This window comes from Hemibagrus wyckioides, linkage group LG24, assembly GCF_019097595.1.
Source record: "Hemibagrus wyckioides isolate EC202008001 linkage group LG24, SWU_Hwy_1.0, whole genome shotgun sequence".
NCBI classification, from domain to species: Eukaryota; Metazoa; Chordata; class Actinopteri; order Siluriformes; family Bagridae; genus Hemibagrus; species Hemibagrus wyckioides.
In genome coordinates, this window is record NC_080733.1 from 1,659,888 (window position 1) to 1,681,915 (window position 22,028).

General features: G+C 37.2%; 1 protein-coding gene across 9 annotated transcripts; it reads left to right on the forward strand.

Annotated features, from left to right (window-relative positions):
* The first annotated feature begins 537 nt into the window (after nucleotides 1-537).
* si:ch211-80h18.1 (uncharacterized protein LOC555593 homolog) lies at nucleotides 538-21,797 on the forward strand. Of its 9 annotated transcripts, none has more exons than XM_058377304.1 (40): nucleotides 538-634; nucleotides 1,177-1,244; nucleotides 1,353-1,421; nucleotides 1,888-1,920; nucleotides 3,221-3,262; nucleotides 3,655-3,702; nucleotides 3,877-3,921; nucleotides 4,135-4,170; nucleotides 4,282-4,326; nucleotides 4,795-4,845; nucleotides 4,950-4,988; nucleotides 5,100-5,234; nucleotides 5,318-5,362; nucleotides 5,476-5,520; nucleotides 5,606-5,647; nucleotides 5,744-5,791; nucleotides 5,928-5,972; nucleotides 6,082-6,120; nucleotides 6,298-6,342; nucleotides 6,429-6,476; nucleotides 6,549-6,587; nucleotides 6,705-6,755; nucleotides 7,157-7,198; nucleotides 7,297-7,353; nucleotides 7,669-7,710; nucleotides 7,834-7,872; nucleotides 8,418-8,453; nucleotides 8,801-8,836; nucleotides 9,030-9,083; nucleotides 9,206-9,262; nucleotides 9,376-9,417; nucleotides 9,507-9,551; nucleotides 19,160-19,204; nucleotides 19,298-19,330; nucleotides 19,453-19,497; nucleotides 19,592-19,642; nucleotides 19,729-19,764; nucleotides 19,904-19,939; nucleotides 20,791-20,835; nucleotides 21,332-21,797. In XM_058377304.1, exons 1-40 carry the CDS (start codon nucleotides 624-626, stop codon nucleotides 21,364-21,366), a joined length of 1,845 nt encoding a protein of 614 aa, XP_058233287.1. In that variant the 5' UTR covers nucleotides 538-623; the 3' UTR covers nucleotides 21,367-21,797. The 9 variants fall into 9 exon arrangements, with proteins under 9 accessions (XP_058233287.1, XP_058233289.1, XP_058233288.1 ...); XM_058377306.1 differs by having other exon boundaries at nucleotides 9,033-9,083; XM_058377305.1 differs by having other exon boundaries at nucleotides 6,552-6,587.
* The last annotated feature ends 231 nt before the right edge of the window (nucleotides 21,798-22,028 follow it).

Consider the following 22,028-nt stretch of genomic DNA (forward strand, 5'->3'; position numbering starts at 1 on the left):
AGTATAAGATCTTTATATAAGAATCGTCTGCTGACCAAAAAGAATGAGTCCAGGAAAAGTCTAGGTTTGGACACAACACCACAGAAGGCATGTAACAAGGTCACATATCTAAGACAGTTCACTTTCTCCAGTTCATTTATTATACACCTTCCTGGTGTCACAGTGACAGTGTTTCAGTAAGATCTGAGAAACATGGAGCAACAGAAAGAGAAAGAGAGAGAGGTGAGGCTTTGATTGGTCGAGCCCCCCAACTGATCTCATTCATGTTAGAGCTTCTGTACATAGAGTACATATTAGGAGTTTACAGACTTATATTAATCTGCCAATTCTTGATCCTGTAATATAAAACACTGAATAATTTACAGACCTGCTTTGGGGAAATGTTTATCCTAAATGTCATCAAATATTTTTTAAAATTTTTTAATCATTCATATATAAAAAAGTGGGAGTAGCTAGACTGATAAGGACTGGGGTTAGAAATAAAGTCCTGCCCCTTACCAAGATGGGGGATGGGAGGGTATAAAACAAATATTTGTGCCCACTGAAGCATAGGGAAGTCAAAAACCTGTGTGCTTCTTGCTCTATGTCTGTTCTTGAGTTTCCCACTTAGACCTGTACTAAAGATGTTGTCACGGTAAGTCAATAAATACACTAATAAATATTTCTCTTAATGCACCAAATCAACAAAAAATAGATTAGCAGGTGGTAATGTGATGTGTGATGCCTCAAACAGTTATAGTGTTTAGCAAGGCTACTGCTTATGCATAAAATATATCTTTGAACCTCAGAATGAAACCCTGCATGCTGCTGTAATCAAATTCAGAATCTGTTCTGTTGTGGTTAATGTGTTTTGAAGCAATTTTGATATCTAAAAATATATCGTATTTTTAAGTCAGATATGGTTACATGTGTAGTCATGAAATATGACTTGAATGAGTTCATGCTCTTGTTATATTGATTCCACACATTCTTTATACTCTCTGCTTTGATATTGAAATCCGAGTAACTTTTCATAACATACATTGCATGTGATAGAAAAGAATCATTTATCTATCTGAATTTAATACACTCCATATTTCTGCAGATACTTCATAGCATGTGTGAATCCTGTGAATGTTTGATAGATTGTGTCAGATTTTTACACAATATCCTACATAAGATGTTTTACTTTTACAGAAATCTTTTAATTGCTTCAGTAGTATTTGTCTTTCTGGCAACAGCAGTTTCACCTGCTCCAGTTGAAGGTATGATGGTGTTCAGTATATTTTCACAGCTAATCCTCAAGATTGAATATAAGAAAATGAAATTATTCCAAATTGTTATTCCAAATTATCCCGAATCTCTCTTTCCAGATAAAGAACCAGAGGAAAATGATTTTGAAGCAGAGGAGGGTGAGGAAGAGCTCTCAGAGGAAGAAGAGGGTAGGAAATAAAGATCCACTTTCAGTGTGATGAGCATCCACAGACAATCCTGTCCTCACATGTGTATATCAGTATAAAGTGAAAATAATTAGTGCAGAGGTAGCTACAACAATAAACCTAGCAATAATATTAATATTAATAATAATAACTGTGAACTGTGATCTGCACACAGTCAGCATCCAGTTAATACATTTAACCTCCAGAAAATGTGGTTTTAATCCACTTTACATTATAAAGATAAAAAAAGGAAAATGTCCTAAACATTTTACAAGAATTAAAACTACACCATACAAAATATGTTGTAAAGCTATGAGACAATCACGGGCTCCATAGAGGACACTTCTTTACTACTGTGTAAAAAGAGTAAACCAAGAAAATTGAACTAAACTAAAGAAGAAATCATGGGAAAAGTGAAAGACTTGTGAACAGTTGTTATAAGCTGTATCCATCTCCCCTTTCTTTTCAGATGATGATGACTCCAAAGGTCAACATATGAAGGGTGGGTGACAAGTTAGCAACTTACCACCAAAATTAAAAACTTCACCCATGGTTTAATAGGCCAACCTTACACTTTGGCTTTGTTTCCATAATATCTCTTGCGTGTTGAAATCAAATGATGTCTAGATAAAAAAAAAAAATAGAATGGAATTACGTTACAACAAGGCCCACAAATAAGTCATGCTTTAATATTTAACTAATGCTGACTTGATGAATACATCAGGAGATAATGAAGCATATATATTAAGCAGATCTGAGTCACCTGAATAGCCAGTAATGAGTCATAACAGTTAGGTATTAACACCATGTTTACTCATTCTTTTATTTAATATAATGATGGAGTATTAATAAAGAATTGACCTCATGCTATAACAGAGTTTTGACAATTTAGTATGTTGTTTGTTTTCCTGCACTCTGTTTCAAAATGAAACCTTATCTCAGGGTAGATAAATATATAGAATCAGTTTTATACTCTAATTGATCGTAAAGAACTGCTTTTATTTCCATGTCACAGTCCCACCGATGTGTGATATAAAACCTCGCCTTCCTGTGTGGCTTCATAACATCGGTCCAGTGAAATTTTTGACCAGCAACTTCTTGGATGTGCTGGTCTCCAGTTGCAAATTGTCACAAGATACTTGTGTGTAAGCTAGTGTGGATTAATCCACATCGTTTACATAAAGATATTTAATAACGTAAATGACCTTAATTAATACTGCAAGCCGTGGTATTGTATTATGAGTTAACATGATATTAATATTTAACTGTTACCATTATATACCAAGGCTAGTCTTATGACTCTAGCTGTTAATATTTGTGCTTCAGTAAATAAATGGTACATTAAGGATTAGTGCATGTTTTACTTCATCATTTAAAACAGCAGATGAATATTACAACATTTCATATTTGTGGCCCTCATAGTAAAGTGTTATGATAAGAATCTAAGAACACTTAAGGTAGGGATTGATATTTCACACATAAACCTATTTTAAAAACAATTTTGTACGTTGGTAAAGGTGAGTTTTGATACAATTTGAGTATCATGTCTAAAATAAGCATAATAAACATTAAACTAGCTAAAAGCACCATATAAACACTTAAAATTCACTTTAAAATACATAATTGCACAGGCTTGCTTTTCTTGCCCTTACATAAAATGCAGGAGGTCTTGTAAGTCTGACAGAGTGGCATTGTCCTGCACTTACTGACCCAACAAGAACCAAACCAACTGCTTCAACAAGATTTGATCTTGCGGAACCTCAAGGATATGTTTCTTGTTTCTCTGGATTTTTTCTCAACAGGAGCTGGAGCCCAGCAAGCCACAATGGTGCCCAAGGGCCCTGGTAAGATGATGCTAATCCTCTTTTTAGCTTTGGGGACAGATCTCTTAGGGATTTGGGAGAACACTAAACCCCCTCACCTGTGAAAAGCAGCTCAGTGGGCACAGCTTAAGCTTCCTTTTCTGCCGAGTGGGCAAAGTCAATCATTCCTTAATCTGGTTAGGGCTCAGGCATGAGCACAAGTATGCCAAGAGCTATGAAAAGCCATTCCAGAATCTACAGGAAAGTCGCACATTACTGGATGCATTTGTGGATGCAGAAAACTAAAATTAGTCTTGTGGGGTTTACACGTCTGTCTCAAAGGAAGCTTTGAGTTACATATGGTTAAGAGTGTGCTAAAAGATATTTCAGTGGATTGTAACCTTGCCTGCAATGAAGGGCTCGTTCTCTTCAAGGTGTGACTGTTCTACCTGGCACTTCTCCGGTGGGCGAACCTCCAAATGGTAAGGAGAGTAAACACTATTTGTTAACCAAAGAAACAAGTCCATTAGCCCAATTTTCTCATGTATTCAGTGACAAAAAGGTCCAGAGTGAGTCTGATAGATACTCAGTGACCCCATGTACTTTTAGCTTTCAGGAAAATGGAGTGTAAGAGACCACCTCTTGTTATTTCCTAGGTTACAAAGTCAACGGGGCTGGTGCTGCACACACAAGCCTTGGATGTAAGATACTCTCCAATCAAAGATAGAAAATGAAATTCTTTAAGATTAATGGTGACCAGTTCAATATGAAAGAAATATAAAAGTTTGAAAAAGAGGACTCTTTTTGTTGGGGAATTCATTTGAAAACTATATTCTGATGATCATGTTTAACAGTTATGCATGATATGAATATTATAATGTGTAAACTGCAGTTCATGTCTTGTTGCATTACAGCATCAAGTGGCTCAGCAACAGCATCCGGTACTGATGGTAATGAAAGTCATCTCATGTCAGCCATAGATTGTGGCTTTATTTCTTTTAATTAACCATCCAAAAGGAAATGTCTACCAGTTACCTTACCATATCTTCACATGGTTGCAGGAAGTAACGGAAGAGATTCCCAAGCCTTACCCTCGAATTCTCAAGGTAATACTGATTTAGTAGGCTTCCAAAACTGAGCCAAATAATGCACTCTCCTTATCTAAAGATTCTCTGAGGAAGAGGGTGTCCACACATCAGAACAATTTTCTGCAAGTCCTTAACTGAGAGTTTGTTTCAGATGACCTTCATAACGATGGCTAACATGAGGGAAATGTGAAGTTAATTCATTAGTTAAGAAGGTAGATTTTGGGAGAGGGAGGAGGGGCTGGAGGATATTTCTCCATTCTCCATTGCTGTGCTTGGTAACGAATAGACATTGATGAGAATCAGCTAGCTTTTCATTCTAGTTTTGTAGAGACACACATTCTCTTTCTGAACCACTGCAAGCAAAATGAGTTCAGAAAATAAAAATTGTATGAAAATAATATTAAGTGCTAAAATAGGACAGAGGATCCATTCCCGTGGATTCTCCTCACCTCCTGTAATGTGACACTGAGTAAGATGTTATTTTAGTTGCAGTTTTAAGTGTGGCTGGTCACTGGAGCTCAGCATCAAAAGTCCCTGGTAATGTTTTTTTTAATTAAGAAATACTATGAATTCTTCAAAGAATTTTCTCAGAATTCTTAATTAAACCAAAGTACATACTTCACTGAGTTTTATGTTTGCAGGTGCAGCTGATGCTACATACTCAGACACTGTTTCTCATGGTATTTATCTAACTGTATGTTACATATATATTAATGTAGTAGATTGATTTGATTTGTTCAGGTTTTTTGTACTTTAGTGTGAGATATGAGCACATCTCTTTTGTTCATTAGGGTCACCAAGCCAAGTATCACTGAGCCATGGGTCATCAGGCCATGTGGCTTTAAGCCATGTGTCAAGTCTGCTGACTTCAGAACAGACAAGTGGTTCCACTTTTGTTTCATCTGAAGTCCAATCGCAAACAGAAGGTATGATGAAGCATCATTTTCTTCCCTTAATGAAGTCCATTAGGATTCTTTCTGAATGTGTGTTTGTGTGTGTGTGTGGTCAGAAGCAGCAACTACAGATGGAGCTACACATGAAAATGGTGACAATGGTATGTAGAATATAGATAACACACTCATATACCACACCATTCCTCCTGCCATTTCCTTTTCTGCTTGCTGATAGTAAGAACAATCCAAAGAAAAAGCTGCTCTCTTGCTTTAGGTGAAAGCCAGACAGCTCACATTGGATCTCAGATTGAAGCACCAGGTAAAGGAACATAGTGTGAAAAGCCAATTCTTCTACACTGATATTTAACATCACGATTTAAACACATTATTTATTATACATTCAGGCTCAGAGTCAGTTTTAGAGAAACCAGAGACTGAGGCCAATGGTGAGTATGAAGTTTGGTATAATGAATGCATTATGTGTAATAATTCTGATTTATTAAAAAAGCAGCAGTTGCAATTAAGGTTTATTACTACTACAGGTAATGGGCACAAACAACTCATTAATGGAGAAGAGACAGGACACCCAGGTGAGACCCACTGAGATTAAAGACTTTACTATTTATTTATTTCATTATTTAATACTTTTATGAGATTTTTTTTATATACTGGACTGAGCGTGATTGAATTGTGGCGAGACTTCTTCAATGGATGGTCTTTACACAGGCTTGGATAATTTCATGGAGGGCACGACTCAAATAGACACGACAGGTATGCAACAGTTGAACATTTCCTCAGTTATAGTACAGTTGTGTTTGCAGTTATCTCAGATTGGAGTAAAATTAGGGACAAGCTCCAAGTAACAAGTTTTATTTCTCAGGTGGTTTTGATTCATTTGCTTCCAATCTGGAAATTACAGGTAGGTAAATGGTTGAGGACTTCGGTCCTTCCTCTGGTTACACTGCTCAGGAATTGTTGTTGCAAAAATGTGTTCATTTTAAAGTTCTGGAATGGAAAGCTCTGTGTTAGTATTCTAGCAGAATGTATAACTGCTAGATGATGCTGACAATGCTTTTTGTGTCTTTTAACTGTCCAGGAATTATAGACCATTCCAGCCATGACTTCCTTATTGGTTTAATGGGTGAGCATTGCTTTTGCTCCTACTGAGTTCTGCTGAATGACTTTTGTGTCTTCTCTTCTTAAAACCCACATGGTGTCTCTGTGCAGGTGGCATGGGCGACAGCTTTGCTCCAGATCCATTCACCGACACTATAGGTATGCCTTCAGACCACACCGAAGCTCCTTCAGACGTTTTGCCCACATGTCTAATCAATGATGCTGTCTTAGCAGATCACATGGGACTTGCTTTCCACGTAGAGTCAACAGGTTAGTGTCCCTCTGTGTGCGACAAAATTAATTTTCAGGTTAGCTGCTTCTTTCCTGAGGAACCTGGTGGGAATCAGATTTGGGTTGTCTTGTTTCTCACTGGTAGTTCTCTTGCAGGAGCTGGACTGGATCCTGAACTGCCAGTCATTGTCAGCTCAGCTCCACCAGGTGATGGCTTTTTCTGCTCTTTCTGATGTCTTACATACAGTATACTCATACTAATGATAATAATAATACTACAGTATTATTATCTTTTCCTCTCTCATGGCTTACCCCAAGAATGTTAGGTTTATAATATTAGGAATCAAATAAAGTCCAAAAATAAGATAATAATAAGTTGGCTCATAAGGATAACATAAATGCTATTACTTGTCATGTCTGAATAATCTCATGGGCTTCGTTTACAGTAGCATCGCAAAGATCACTAAATGCTAAATGTGACTATCGCACTGAAGACCTTCTACTAGTTATGATGATCTTAACCTTAAAATGCTGCTGGAAAACCCAGAATGTTCATATGTTGTTGTAATGTATAATTAAACCTTCCATTTTACACCCAATGCATTCAGCTCCTCACTCTGAAGGAAATGGGCCAGTTGCTTCTGCCAGCGGTAAACATATTGTTCAGCTATATACAAAATATACTAAAACATGACTAAAATCAAGAAGCTGTGGTCTTTCATATGTTGCATTATACTTATGTGATTAGATTTTTCAGTGACCTCTGACAATGGTGCTCAATACTATTCCCCTGGAGAAATGGCAGGTAAAGCCTTAATTCAGTTTAGTTTTATTTGTATAGCACTTTTAACCATGGGCATCGTCGGAGCTATGCTAACTCTCAACACCAAATGATCAGCTACAGTATAAAATGGTTTTGTTTAGGGATGTAGGAAGGTACAATGAATCAAACAAACAAACAAATAAACAACAATCAGGGGGTTTGGGATGGTCATTGTAGTGGCATGTGCAAATGCTGCAGCTTGTAGAGGTCACATTCATACTAATTAGGTTTAATATATGTGATTCGTGTTTGATTTGATATAGTGATTATTTTAATTCTACTGCTTATAATCCTCAGATGGTGCTGATACCAACGGTGCTGAATCACCCAGTATAAACGGTAAGATATAATCTGAGCAGCTCTAATGCTGGATTATCTAAAGTTGAATATTTAATTTATGACACTGAACAAAATATTTGTTTAAAAAGCATTCTCTTTTTGTCATTCTCTCATGTCTTACAGGGAATGGCCGTCTCAGACCGGTTACAGACCTCCACAAAGGTATCAACATGAAATCATCAAATCAATAATGAACATTTTAAAGAAAGATATATATATCTTTCTTTATATATATCTTTAAAGATATAGCAATCAAGCAAAGCTGAGCTGTTTGCTTTTTTGCAAAAAGAGTGGTATAAAGTTCCCCAACAGCAATGTGAGAAACTGGTGGAGATCATGGAGCCAAAACACATGCAGATCGGGGTTATTCCACCAAATACTGATCTCTTAATGTTATTTAACCAAAGCATTAACACAATTTGTTTAGAAATTATTTGCATTTTGTTTTATTTGAGTTATTAAAGCTCTGCTAATACTGCATGATCTCTGGTTATTTTGATGTGGTGTCATTTCCTTTAAATATACACTCTAAATAACAATAATTATATTTTGAATTTAGGAGAAATATTGTCAGCAGTTCACAAAAACTGAAACAAAACTGTTCATCTCACCAATACATGAACCTGGAAGAAAAAAACAGAAGAAACTCATTATTTTGCAGTGGTCTAGAGAGAGAGAGAGATAGAATATTGAATGTTGTTTTCCAGGTGATCCATCTGAGAGCAGCATCCACCTTTATACAAGTATGTAACCCATAAACAACACTTCAGATCAAAACATGGTCACAAATTTAAAGAAATTTTTATCATCTATATTTTATCATCTTTGTTAAAAGAAATTTCAAAAATGAAGTATTATATTTTTATTGCTACATAACACACATCAAAGAGGTTTTCTCTGTACTGCATCTGCCCACATAATGACTTTTTATTTTATTTTATAAAGTAATGTAATAAATATGCAAAGAAATATATTAATTAGCCTGAAGCTCCATAAAACCAGATCAGATATTTCAATAAAAAACATTTTAACTGAAATAAAAAAAGAAGTGTAATCTTCCATGTAATCAGCACAGCTCTCATCTCTGCAGGTGAACACCACGGACTCATCACACACACAGGCGTGGGTGAGTTCAAAAGCAGAGGAATAACCACGTTACTGGTCACTTTTCTCTATAGCACTATTTCATTATATTAACCAGTATTACTGTGTCCTTCACTAGTTAAATAATAAAGAGTCTTAGCTCAGGATGAAATCTGTAATAAAACTCCTTGTAACAGCTGGAGATCATAGATGAGATGTTTCTGTTGCTTTTTCAGCAGAAACCCTGGATGTTAAGGACCCCACCATTAGCCCCATCACAGACATCCCCTGTAAGTCGAAGAGCTGATGAATCTTAACCTTTGACATGTAGATTGTAGTACAGTACTAGCTCTAAAATATCACTAAAGACAGTCAACAAATTGAACACTTTTTCTCTCAAATCTGCTCGAAGCGGAAGCTGTGGTCACATCACACGCTGCAGGTGTGGGAATGCACACGGATGTGACAGGTATTAGACCTAACATTTTATTCAGGAAACAGGAAAGTGGATATAGCAAATGTATTAAAAACTTTGACTATAGAGTTTAACATGCATTAAATGAGTGAGTTGTGGTTTTGAAGGTGAACCACTGACCAATGGACACAGACAGATGGACATAACAAGTAAGAGATAAGGATTATAGACATGGGATAGAAATCATGCAAAAGTATACACAGAAATATTCCAACACACGTCTGTTCTTATGTTTCAGTCGTGGGTGACTCCATCTACAGTTCTAGACCTCCAGATACATCAGGTTTGTGTTTGCTGATGAAACATTTCCTCACAGGCACAACAAACTGATCTGGTGATTTTTCACTGAATTTTTATTTTAAAATATCAAAAAAAAGATTCATTGTCCAGGACTGAAAAAACCAAAGCATTTCCAGGATTTCAGTTTTAAGATGATTAAATGATTATCAGTAGAGGGTTCAGTGATATTATCAGTGGAGGGTTTAGTGATATCAGTAGAGGGTTTAGTGATATTATCAGGGGAGGGTTTAGTGATATTATCAGGGGAGGGTTTAGTGATATCAGTAGAGGGTTTAGTCATATTATCAGTGGAGGGTTTAGTGATATCAGTAGAGGGTTAAGTGATATTATCAGGGGAGGGTTTAGTGATATTATCAGTGGAGGGTTTAGTGATATCAGTAGAGGGTTTAGTCATATTATCAGTGGAGGGTTTAGTGATATCAGTAGAAGGTTTAGTGATATTATCAGGGGAGGGTTTAGTGATATTATCAGTGGAGGGTTTAGTGATATTATCAGTGGAGGGTTTAGTGATATCAGTAGAGGGTTTAGTGATATTATCAGGGGAGGGTTTAGTGATATTATCAGGGGAGGGTTTAGTGATATCAGTAGAGGGTTTAGTCATATTATCAGTGGAGGGTTTAGTGATATCAGTAGAGGGTTAAGTGATATTATCAGGGGAGGGTTTAGTGATATTATCAGTGGAGGGTTTAGTGATATTATCAGTGGAGGGTTTAGTGATATCAGTAGAGGGTTTAGTGATATTATCAGGGGAGGGTTTAGTGATATTATCAGGGGAGGGTTTAGTGATATCAGTAGAGGGTTTAGTCATATTATCAGTGGAGGGTTTAGTGATATCAGTAGAGGGTTAAGTGATATTATCAGGGGAGGGTTTAGTGATATTATCAGTGGAGGGTTTAGTGATATCAGTAGAGGGTTTAGTCATATTATCAGTGGAGGGTTTAGTGATATCAGTAGAAGGTTTAGTGATATTATCAGGGGAGGGTTTAGTGATATTATCAGTGGAGGGTTTAGTGATATTATCAGTGGAGGGTTTAGTGATATCAGTAGAGGGTTTAGTGATATTATCAGGGGAGGGTTTAGTGATATTATCAGGGGAGGGTTTAGTGATATCAGTAGAGGGTTTAGTCATATTATCAGTGGAGGGTTTAGTGATATCAGTAGAGGGTTAAGTGATATTATCAGGGGAGGGTTTAGTGATATTATCAGTGGAGGGTTTAGTGATATTATCAGTGGAGGGTTTAGTGATATCAGTAGAGGGTTTAGTGATATTATCAGGGGAGGGTTTAGTGATATTATCAGTGGAGGGTTTAGTGATATTATCAGTGGAGGGTTTAGTGATATCAGTAGAGGGTTTAGTGATATTATCAGGGGAGGGTTTAGTGATATTATCAGGGGAGGGTTTAGTGATATCAGTAGAGGGTTTAGTCATATTATCAGTGGAGGGTTTAGTGATATCAGTAGAGGGTTAAGTGATATTATCAGGGGAGGGTTTAGTGATATTATCAGTGGAGGGTTTAGTGATATCAGTAGAGGGTTTAGTCATATTATCAGTGGAGGGTTTAGTGATATCAGTAGAAGGTTTAGTGATATTATCAGGGGAGGGTTTAGTGATATTATCAGTGGAGGGTTTAGTCATATGAGTGGAGGGTTCAGTGATATCAGTAGAGGGTTTAGTCATATTATCAGTGGAGGGTTTAGTGATATCAGTAGAGGGTTCAGTGATATTATCAGTGGAGGGTTTAGTGATATCAGTAGAGGGTTTAGTGATATTATCAGTGGAGGGTTTAGTGATATCAGTAGAGGGTTTAGTGATATTATCAGGGGAGGGTTTAGTGATATTATCAGTGGAGGGTTTAGTCATATTATCAGTGGAGGGTTTAGTGATATCAGTAGAGGGTTTAGTGATATTATCAGGGGAGGGTTTAGTGATATTATCAGGGGAGGGTTTAGTGATATCAGTAGAGGGTTTAGTCATATTATCAGTGGAGGGTTTAGTGATATCAGTAGAGGGTTAAGTGATATTATCAGGGGAGGGTTTAGTGATATTATCAGTGGAGGGTTTAGTGATATCAGTAGAGGGTTTAGTCATATTATCAGTGGAGGGTTTAGTGATATCAGTAGAAGGTTTAGTGATATTATCAGGGGAGGGTTTAGTGATATTATCAGTGGAGGGTTTAGTCATATGAGTGGAGGGTTCAGTGATATCAGTAGAGGGTTTAGTCATATTATCAGTGGAGGGTTTAGTGATATCAGTAGAGGGTTCAGTGATATTATCAGTGGAGGGTTTAGTGATATCAGTAGAGGGTTTAGTGATATTATCAGTAGAGGGTTTAGTCATATTATCAGTGGAGGGTTTAGTGATATCAGTGGAGGGTTTAGTGATATTATCAGGGGAGGGTTTAGTGATATTATCAGTAGAGGGTTTAGTCATATGAGTGGAGGGTTCAGTGATATCAGTAGAGGTTTAGTCATATTATCAGTGGAGGGTTTAGTGATATCAGTAGAGGGTTCAGTGATATTATCAGTAGAGGGTTTAGTGATATCAATAGAGGATTTAGTGATATTATCAGGGGAGGGTTTAGTGATATTATCAGGGGAGGGTTTAGTCAAATTATCAGTAGAGAGTTTAGTGATATTATCAGTAGAGGGTTCAGTGATAATATCAGTAGAGGGTTCAGCGATATTGTCAGGGGAGGGTTCAGTGATAATATCAGTAGAGGGTTCAGCGATATTGTCAGGGGAGGGTTTAGTGATATTATCAGTAGAGAGTTTAGTGATATTATCAGTAGAGGGTTCAGTGATATTATCAGTAGAGGGTTTAGTCATATTATCAGTAGAGAGTTCAGTGATATTATCAGTAGAGGGTTCAGTGATATTATCAGGGGAGGATTCAGTGATATTATCAGGGGAGGGTTTAGTCATATTATCAGTAGAGGGTTCAGTGATATTATCAGTGGAGGGTTTAGTCAAATTATCAGTAGAGGGTTTAGTGATATTATCAGTAGAGGGTTCAGTGATATTATCAGTAGAGGGTTCAGTGATATTATCAGGGGAGGGTTTAGTCAAATTATCAGTAGAGGGTTCAGTGATATTATCAATAGAGGGTTCAGTGATATTTTCAGTAGAGGGTTTAGTGATATTATCAGTGGAGGGTTTAGTGATATCAGTAGAGAGTTTAGTGATATCAGTGGAGGGTTCACTGATATTATCAGTAGAGGGTTCAGTGATATTATCAGGGGAGGGTTCAGTGATATTATCAGTAGAGGGTTTAGTGATATCAGTAGAGGGTTTAGTGATATTATCAGTAGAGGGTTTAGTGATATTATCAGTAGAGGGTTTAGTCATATTATTAGTAGAGGGTTCAGTGATATCAATAGAGGGTTCAGTGATAATATCAGGGGAGGGTTTAGTCATTTTATCAGTAGAGGGTTCAGTGATATTATCAGTGGAGGGTTCAGTGATATAATCAGTAGAGGGTTTAGTCATATTATCAGTAGAGGGTTCAGTGATATTATCAGTAGAGGGTTTAGTCATTTTATCAGTAGAGGGTTCAGTGATATTATCAGTAGAGGGTTTAGTCATATTATCAGTAGAGAGTTCAGTGATATTATCAGTAGAGGGTTCAGTGATATTATCAGGGGAGGATTCAGTGATATTATCAGGGGAGGGTTTAGTCATATTATCAGTAGAGGGTTCAGTGATATTATCAGTGGAGGGTTTAGTCAAATTATCAGTAGAGGGTTCAGTGATATTATCAGTAGAGGGTTCAGTGATATTATCAGGGGAGGGTTTAGTCAAATTATCAGTAGAGGGTTTAATGATATTATCAGTAGAGGGTTCAGTGATATTATCAGTAGAGGGTTCAGTGATATTATCAGTAGAGGGTTCAGTGATATTATCAGTGGAGGGTTCAGTGATATTATCAGGGGAGGATTTAGTCAAATTATCAGTAGAGGGTTCAGTGATATTATCAATAGAGGGTTCAGTGATATTATCAGTAGAGGGTTTAGTCATATTATCAGTAGAGAGTTCAGTGATATTATCAGTAGAGGGTTCAGTGATATTATCAGGGGAGGGTTTAGTCAAATTATCAGTAGAGGGTTTAGTGATATTATCAGTAGAGGGTTCAGTGATATTATCAGTAGAGGGTTCAGTGATATTATCAGTGGAGGGTTCAGTGATATTATCAGGGGAGGATTTAGTCAAATTATCAGTAGAGGGTTCAGTGATATTATCAATAGAGGGTTCAGTGATATTATCAGTAGAGGGTTCAGTGATATTATCAATAGAGGGTTCAGTGATATTTTCAGTAGAGGGTTTAGTGATATTATCAGTGGAGGGTTTAGTGATATCAGTAGAGAGTTTAGTGATATTATCAGTGGAGGGTTCACTGATATTATCAGTAGAGGGTTCAGTGATATTATCAGGGGAGGGTTCAGTGATATTATCAGTAGAGGGTTTAGTGATATTATCAGTGGAGGGTTTAGTGATATCAGCAGAGGGTTCAGTGATATTATCAGTGGAGGGTTTAGTCATATTATTAGTAGAGGGTTCAGTGATATCAATAGAGGGTTCAGTGATAATATCAGGGGAGGGTTTAGTCATTTTATCAGTAGAGGGTTCAGTGATATTATCAGTGGAGGGTTCAGTGATATCATCAGTAGAGGGTTTAGTCATATTATCAGTAGAGGGTTCAGTGATATTATCAGTAGAGGGTTTAGTCATTTTATCAGTAGAGGGTTCAGTGATATTATCAGTGGAGGGTTTAGTCATATTATCAGTAGAGGGTTCAGTGATATTATCAGTAGAGGGTTCAGTGATATTATCAGTAGAGGGTTTAGTCATATTATCAGTAGAGAGTTCAGTGATATTATCAGTAGAGGGTTCAGTGATATTATCAGGGGAGGTTTTAGTCAAATTATCAGTAGAGGGTTTAGTGATATTATCAGTAGAGGGTTCAGTGATATTATCAGTGGAGGGTTTAGTCAAATTATCAGTAGAGGGTTTAGTGATATTATCAGTAGAGGGTTCAGTGATATTATCAGTGGAGGGTTTAGTCATATTATCAGTAGAGAGTTCAGTGATAATATCAGTAGAGGGTTCAGCGATATTATCAGTAGAGGGTTCAGTGATATTATCAGGGGAGGGTTTAGTGATATTATCAGTAGAGGGTTTAGTGATATTATCAGTAGAGGGTTCAGTGATATTATCAGTGGAGGGTTTAGTCAAATTATCAGTAGAGGGTTTAGTGATATCAGTAGAGGGTTCAGTGATATTATCAGTAGAGGGTTCAGTGATATTATCAGTAGAGGGTTTAGTCATATTATCAGTAGAGAGTTCAGTGATATTATCAGTAGAGGGTTCAGTGATATTATCAGGGGAGGGTTTAGTCAAATCATCAGTAGAGGGTTTAGTGATATTATCAGTAGAGGGTTCAGTGATATTATCAGTAGAGGGTTTAGTCAAATTATCAGTAGAGAGTTCAGTGATATTATCAGTAGAGGGTTCAGTGATATTATCAGGGGAGGGTTTAGTCATATTATCAGGGGAGGGTTTAGTCAAATTATCAGTAGAGGGTTTAGTGATATTATCAGTAGAGGGTTCAGTGATATTATCAGGGGAGGGTTTAGTCAAATTATCAGTAGAGGGTTTAGTGATATTATCAGTAGAGGGTTCAGTGATATTATCAGTGGAGGGTTTAGTCAAATTATCAGTAGAGGGTTTAGTGATATTATCAGTAGAGGGTTCAGTGATATTATCAGTAGAGGGTTCAGTGATATTATCAGGGGAGGGTTTAGTCAAATTATCAGTAGAGGGTTTAATGATATTATCAGTAGAGGGTTCAGTGATATTATCAGTAGAGGGTTCAGTGATATTATCAGTAGAGGGTTCAGTGATATTATCAGGGGAGGGTTTAGTCAAATTATCAGTAGAGGGTTTAGTGATATTATCAGTAGAGGGTTCAGTGATATTATCAGGGGAGGGTTTAGTCAAATTATCAGTAGAGGGTTTAGTGATATTATCAGTAGAGGGTTCAGTGATATTATCAGGGGAGGATTTAGTCAAATTATCAGTAGAGGGTTCAGTGATATTATCAATAGAGGGTTCAGTGATATTATCAGTAGAGGGTTCAGTGATATTATCAGGGGAGGGTTTAGTCAAATTATCAGTAGAGGGTTTAGTGATATTATCAGTAGAGGGTTTAGTGATATTATCAGTGGAGGGTTTAGTGATATTATCAGCAGAGGGTTCAGTGATATTATCAGTAGAGGGTTTAGTCATATTATTAGTAGAGGGTTCAGTGATATCAATAGAGGGTTCAGTGATAATATCAGGGGAGGGTTTAGTCATTTTATCAGTAGAGGGTTCAGTGATATTATCAGTGGAGGGTTCAGTGATATCATCAGTAGAGGGTTTAGTCATATTATCAGTAGAGGGTTCAGTGATATTATCAGTAGAGGGTTCAGTGATATTACCAGTGGAGGGTTTAGTCATATTATCAGTAGAGAGTTCAGTGATAATATCAGTAGAGGGTTCAGCGATATTATCAGTAGAGGGTTCAGTGATATTATCAGGGGAGGGTTTAGTGATATTATCAGTAGAGGGTTTAGTGATATTATCAGTAGAGGGTTCAGTGATATTATCAGTGGAGGGTTTAGTCAAATTATCAGTAGAGGGTTTAGTGATATTATCAGTAGAGGGTTCAGTGATATTATCAGTAGAGGGTTCAGTGATATTATCAGTAGAGGGTTTAGTCATATTATCAGTAGAGAGTTCAGTGATATTATCAGTAGAGGGTTCAGTGATATTATCAGGGGAGGTTTTAGTCAAATTATCAGTAGAGGGTTTAGTGATATTATCAGTAGAGGGTTCAGTGATATTATCAGTGGAGGGTTTAGTCAAATCATCAGTAGAGGGTTTAGTGATATTATCAGTAGAGGGTTCAGTGATATTATCAGTAGAGGGTTCAGTGATATTATCAGGGGAGGGTTTAGTCAAATTATCAGTATAGGGTTTAGTGATATTATCAGTAGAGGGTTCAATGATATTATCAGTGGAGGGTTTAGTCAAATTATCAGTAGAGGGTTTAGTGATATTATCAGTAGAGGGTTCAGTGATATTATCAGGGGAGGGTTTAGTCAAATTATCAGTAGAGGGTTTAGTGATATTATCAGTAGAGGGTTCAGTGATATTATCAGTGGAGGGTTTAGTCAAATTATCAGTAGAGGGTTTAGTGATATTATCAGTAGAGGGTTCAGTGATATTATCAGTAGAGGGTTCAGTGATATTATCAGTAGAGGGTTCAGTGATATTATCAGGGGAGGGTTTAGTCAAATTATCAGTAGAGGGTTTAATGATATTATCAGTAGAGGGTTCAGTGATATTATCAGTAGAGGGTTCAGTGATATTATCAGTAGAGGGTTCAGTGATATTATCAGTGGAGGGTTCAGTGATATTATCAGGGGAGGATTTAGTCAAATTATCAGTAGAGGGTTCAGTGATATTATCAATAGAGGGTTCAGTGATATTATCAGTAGAGGGTTTAGTCATATTATCAGTAGAGAGTTCAGTGATATTATCAGTAGAGGGTTCAGTGATATTATCAGGGGAGGGTTTAGTCAAATTATCAGTAGAGGGTTTAGTGATATTATCAGTAGAGGGTTCAGTGATATTATCAGTGGAGGGTTTAGTCAAATTATCAGTAGAGGGTTTAGTGATATTATCAGTAGAGGGTTCAGTGATATTATCAGTGGAGGGTTTAGTCAAATTATCAGTAGAGAGTTCAGTGATATTATCAGTAGAGGGTTCAGTGATATTATCAGGGGAGGGTTTAGTCATATTATCAGGGGAGGGTTTAGTCATATTATCAGGGGAGGGTTCAGTGATATTATCAGAGGAGGGTTTAGTCAAATTATCAGTAGAGGGTTTAGTGATATTATCAGTAGAGGGTTCAGTGATATTATCAGTGGAGGGTTTAGTCAAATTATCAGTAGAGGGTTCAGTGATATTATCAGTAGAGGGTTCAGTGATATTATCAGGGGAGGGTTTAGTCATATTATCAGGGGAGGGTTTAGTCATATTATCAGGGGAGGGTACAGTGATATTATCAGTGGAGGGTTTAGTCAAATTATCAGTAGAGGGTTTAGTGATATTATCAGTAGAGGGTTCAGTGATATTATCAGTGGAGGGTTTAGTCAAATTATCAGTAGAGGGTTTAGTGATATTATCAGTAGAGGGTTCAGTGATATTATCAGTAGAGGGTTCAGTGATATTATCAGGGGAGGGTTCAGTGATATTATCAATAGAGGGTTCAGTGATATTATCAATAGAGGGTTCAGTGATATTATCAGTAGAGGGTTTAGTCATATTATCAGTAGAGAGTTCAGTGATATTATCAGTAGAGGGTTCAGTGATATTATCAGGGGAGGGTTTAGTCAAATTATCAGTAGAGGGTTTAGTGATATTATCAGTAGAGGGTTCAGTGATATTATCAGGGGAGGGTTTAGTCAAATTATCAGTAGAGGGTTTAGTGATATCAGTAGAGGGTTCAGTGATATTATCAGTAGAGGGTTTAGTCATATTATCAGGGGAGGGTTTAGTCATATTATCAGGGGAGGGTTTAGTCATATTATCAGGGAGGGTTAAGTGATATTATCAGGGAAGGGTTTAGTGATATTATCAGGGGAGGGTTTAGTCATATCATCAGGGGAGGGTTTAGTCATATCATCAGGGGAGGGTTTCGTGATATTATCAGCGGAGGGTTTAGTCATATTATCAGGGAGGGTTAAGTGATATTATCAGGGGAGGGTTTAGTCATATTATCAGGGAGGGTTAAGTGATATTATCAGGGGAGGGTTTAGTCATATCATCAGGGGAGGGTTTAGTCATATCATCAGGGGAGGGTTTAGTCATATCATCAGGGGAGGGTTTCGTGATATTATCAGCGGAGGGTTTAGTCATATTATTGTGGTGGAAATCTGTGAGTAATTAGACACCAAATTTTCACAAGTAAGATTAAAGATATTAAAAATGTTGAAATGAACTGTCGTGCCACAGGACAAAAAATAAAGAGAAAAAGGCCCCACTGGGTCTCACACATAGAAACACTAAAATGTAAAACTCCATACAAGGTAACAAAATGTTCATTGGCTGCTTACTTCTGTTCTTCTCAGCTAAGTGTACCTAGTGTTAACCTCAGTTTGCTGCACTCTCTGTTCTGACCCTGGCAGAAGTCTACATTCTACCTGCTCGCTACATCATTACACAACATTTCCATTGTTCCATTAAAGTATTCTCTGAGCAAAGGCTTAAAGAAGTAGAGAGAGACAGAAAGCCGAGAGGAATTAATCAGCATTATTAAAAAAAAACGTAATCCAACAAGATTGGATTCATTGATGCTTTTGTTGTCCAGGTCATTAAATAATCCTTAATACTCCAGCAATCCTAAAGGTGTTTCTAATAAAATAAGCTCACGTTTAGCCTAAAAGATCCTGGGGTGACATGGTCACTGTTAAATACTTCATTTAGTTGTTATTTTACTGCCATATAGCATGAGTCACTTCCATATCTAATAAAAGTAATCTTGCACAGGGTATGAAAGCACTGGTGTGACTGAAGGAATCTCAAATCATACAGGTAAACTCCCCACACTTTGCACACGCTGAGCGATGGATCTATTCACCCACATATACAGCTAATTCATAATGAGGTTGTCCTTCTCAAACACAGATTCTGTTCTTGATACTAGAGCTGGATTTACAGGTGAGTTCGATTTACACACTGAAGAATATTCCCCTGAGTTTTTCAAACATCTCCATCACAGCTGAAAAGCTCAGTGACGGTTAGAGTCTTTGTACAATTAATTATCAAAACCACTTTTTTAGATGCCTCACAGACACACAGTAGCATGGTTCAGACAGAGCTCATAGGTAAGTGAAGTTTAAAAGCAGACAGCATGCAGGGGTCAGAGTCATGGCTCATGGGTCATTCATGTTCATACACACTTAATAACACTCTGTTCAGTCACAGGGGATCCAGTCGGAGTCTCCTCACAGACAGATGCTACGGGAACAGGTCGGTTGGTCGGTCTATGAGACACTGTTTGAACGTGGATGAAGTTAATCATCACAGGATTTTTACATTTCTGATTTATTTTCCAGCTGTAGCCGAACCTCAAGGGACTCTCAGGGGTCTAAGTAAGTGTAGTGTTTGATTGAGTAATGAAAGAAAGCTATCAGAAAATATCACTACTACTACTGATAATAATAAGAATAATAAGGCTATAATTAAAGGGTTAATTCTAAAAGACTGTTAATAATTTTCACTTCTCCACAGATCAACCTGGTGCTACTGAACAGACACAACCAGCTGGTAAGCCTAATGGAAGTTAACAGCTGAGAAGTAACGCTCCTCAGCTACACTGGACACAAGCTGCCTTTGCCATTCAGAATGATTTAGTTTCACGTGTTTTGGATAAAAGTGTGTGCTCACATCAGCCCTCACACCACTGCATGCTCTGAGTGTTTGTTTCAGTCTGTCAGGTTTTACACTATAGGAACATTAACACAAACCTTTCTGTCAGGTTTATTTTTGTCTATCTTAAAATGGAATAATCACATTTTGGGAAAATTGCAGGAATTTTATTCGTGTAAACTCACAACTCCTGCAACCTTCTAAACAATGAATGTGTTCTGAAAGTTTAATAACTGCAGTTAATCTAATAAGAGAAATGAGCCTGTGAGGAAACTTTAGGTCAGTGGTGGTTAGACATGTTAGGTGAAATTTTGTTTCCATAAAGTTGGTGGAATGACCATGAACTGAGGGTTACACTGCATGTACACTTCTATACAAGTCAAAAAGCAAAATGTTCAGTCTTATACTCTAGGACAGAAATATAAAGCATTTTATCTTTGCAAGTGAAAATATTCTGAATATCTCCTAATTCTAGATTTTTTAAAATTAAATGTAAATAATTTTGAAACAAGATAATCTTACTCTATTGTCTAGATCTATATATATTGTAATTTTGGTAATTTATCGCCAGAAAGAAGCAACATTACACACTTCTCCACACCGCTTGTGTTATTTTCTCTCCTGTTCTATTGCAGCATTTTGTTTAACATCTCAGAATTTGTATAGAATTTGTAAAATCAGGTGAAAAGCGTTTATAAACAGATCCTCAATAGCTCTTTTCTCTTGCTGGTTTTGTTTGTTCTGTCCAGTTTCAGCAGGTGAACAGTACCACACATCTGGTCAGGGTCCTGAAGGTGGGTGTCAAAGCTTCCTATCACGATACTAAGGGTTTTTCCACTACAACCAACAGTATACTTTAAATAGACCTATTAATAAAAACATGTACAGTTAATCATCTTAAAGATGGATTATATTCATGACTGGGAAAACACAGTAAGCCTGGGCTGGATGCCGCTGTGCTACGGTAGAGTGAGGTAAGATGTAGAGCATAAACCCATTCTGTAAACAGTTGCTCTAGTTCATTTCGATCCAGCTCCAGGTTTTCATTCCAAACATGCAGCAGTCACTCTGGGGTCAGCAGAAAGCTCAGGGTGACTGATTGAAGCAGGTGAACTAGTCCAGCAGGCGTGGCTTCTGCTGGACTGGAATGAAAACCTGCACCAGTGCTTTCGTGAGATTGGACTCCAGTGGATTCGGCAGTGCAGCTCTCTCTCCCAGCCTGAAGTTAATATAAAAAAAACATCATGACCATAAAGCAGATGATGAAGTAACTGGATTCTGTCCTGACAGGTGCAGAAAATGTGGAACTGGAAGATACCTGCTGACTTTCACATGAAGCCGCGTGTGAGGTTTCTGCGCTACAGATTTCAGTGTATGGACCAGACGAGGACCAGCGACCCCAAGCACTAGCCTTAGCTTTGATTCACGTGTCACAGTTTTTTATGTTTAAATATTTAAACATTAAGATGACACTGTAATGAACACGTTACTGCACCTGTTTGTTATTTTAATCGGCCACACCCTGTTTCAGTTTCTTTAATTTGAAGGGGAGAGGGACAAATTTAATCACAGGGAAAAGTCTGTCCTTTTAACCTCCACGTGTTTAAACACACAGCGTTTCAAATCTAACTTCTTTTCTCACGTCTTGCTGTATTTCCATGCCTAGCTGCATGAGCAATATCCTCTACATGTGTCATATATTGTACATTTCTGAATGTCATTTGAAAATCACATTAAATTTAACGTCTATTTTGAAGATCTAGCTCAAGCGTTTTAATGACCGAAGACTGAAGTGCGAGAAAACCAGAGCAATAAAATGACCTTTAGAATTATTTCTCTATTCCAACATCACAGCAAGCTGCAGCTTTTCAGGTGAGATCAAATGATTCGGAGGCGGTGCGAGTCTGTGCATCAGTATATTTGGCCATGGAAACTGAAATATGATGTGATATTCATTTGTAGGTATATACTTCTGTTCATTGAAATA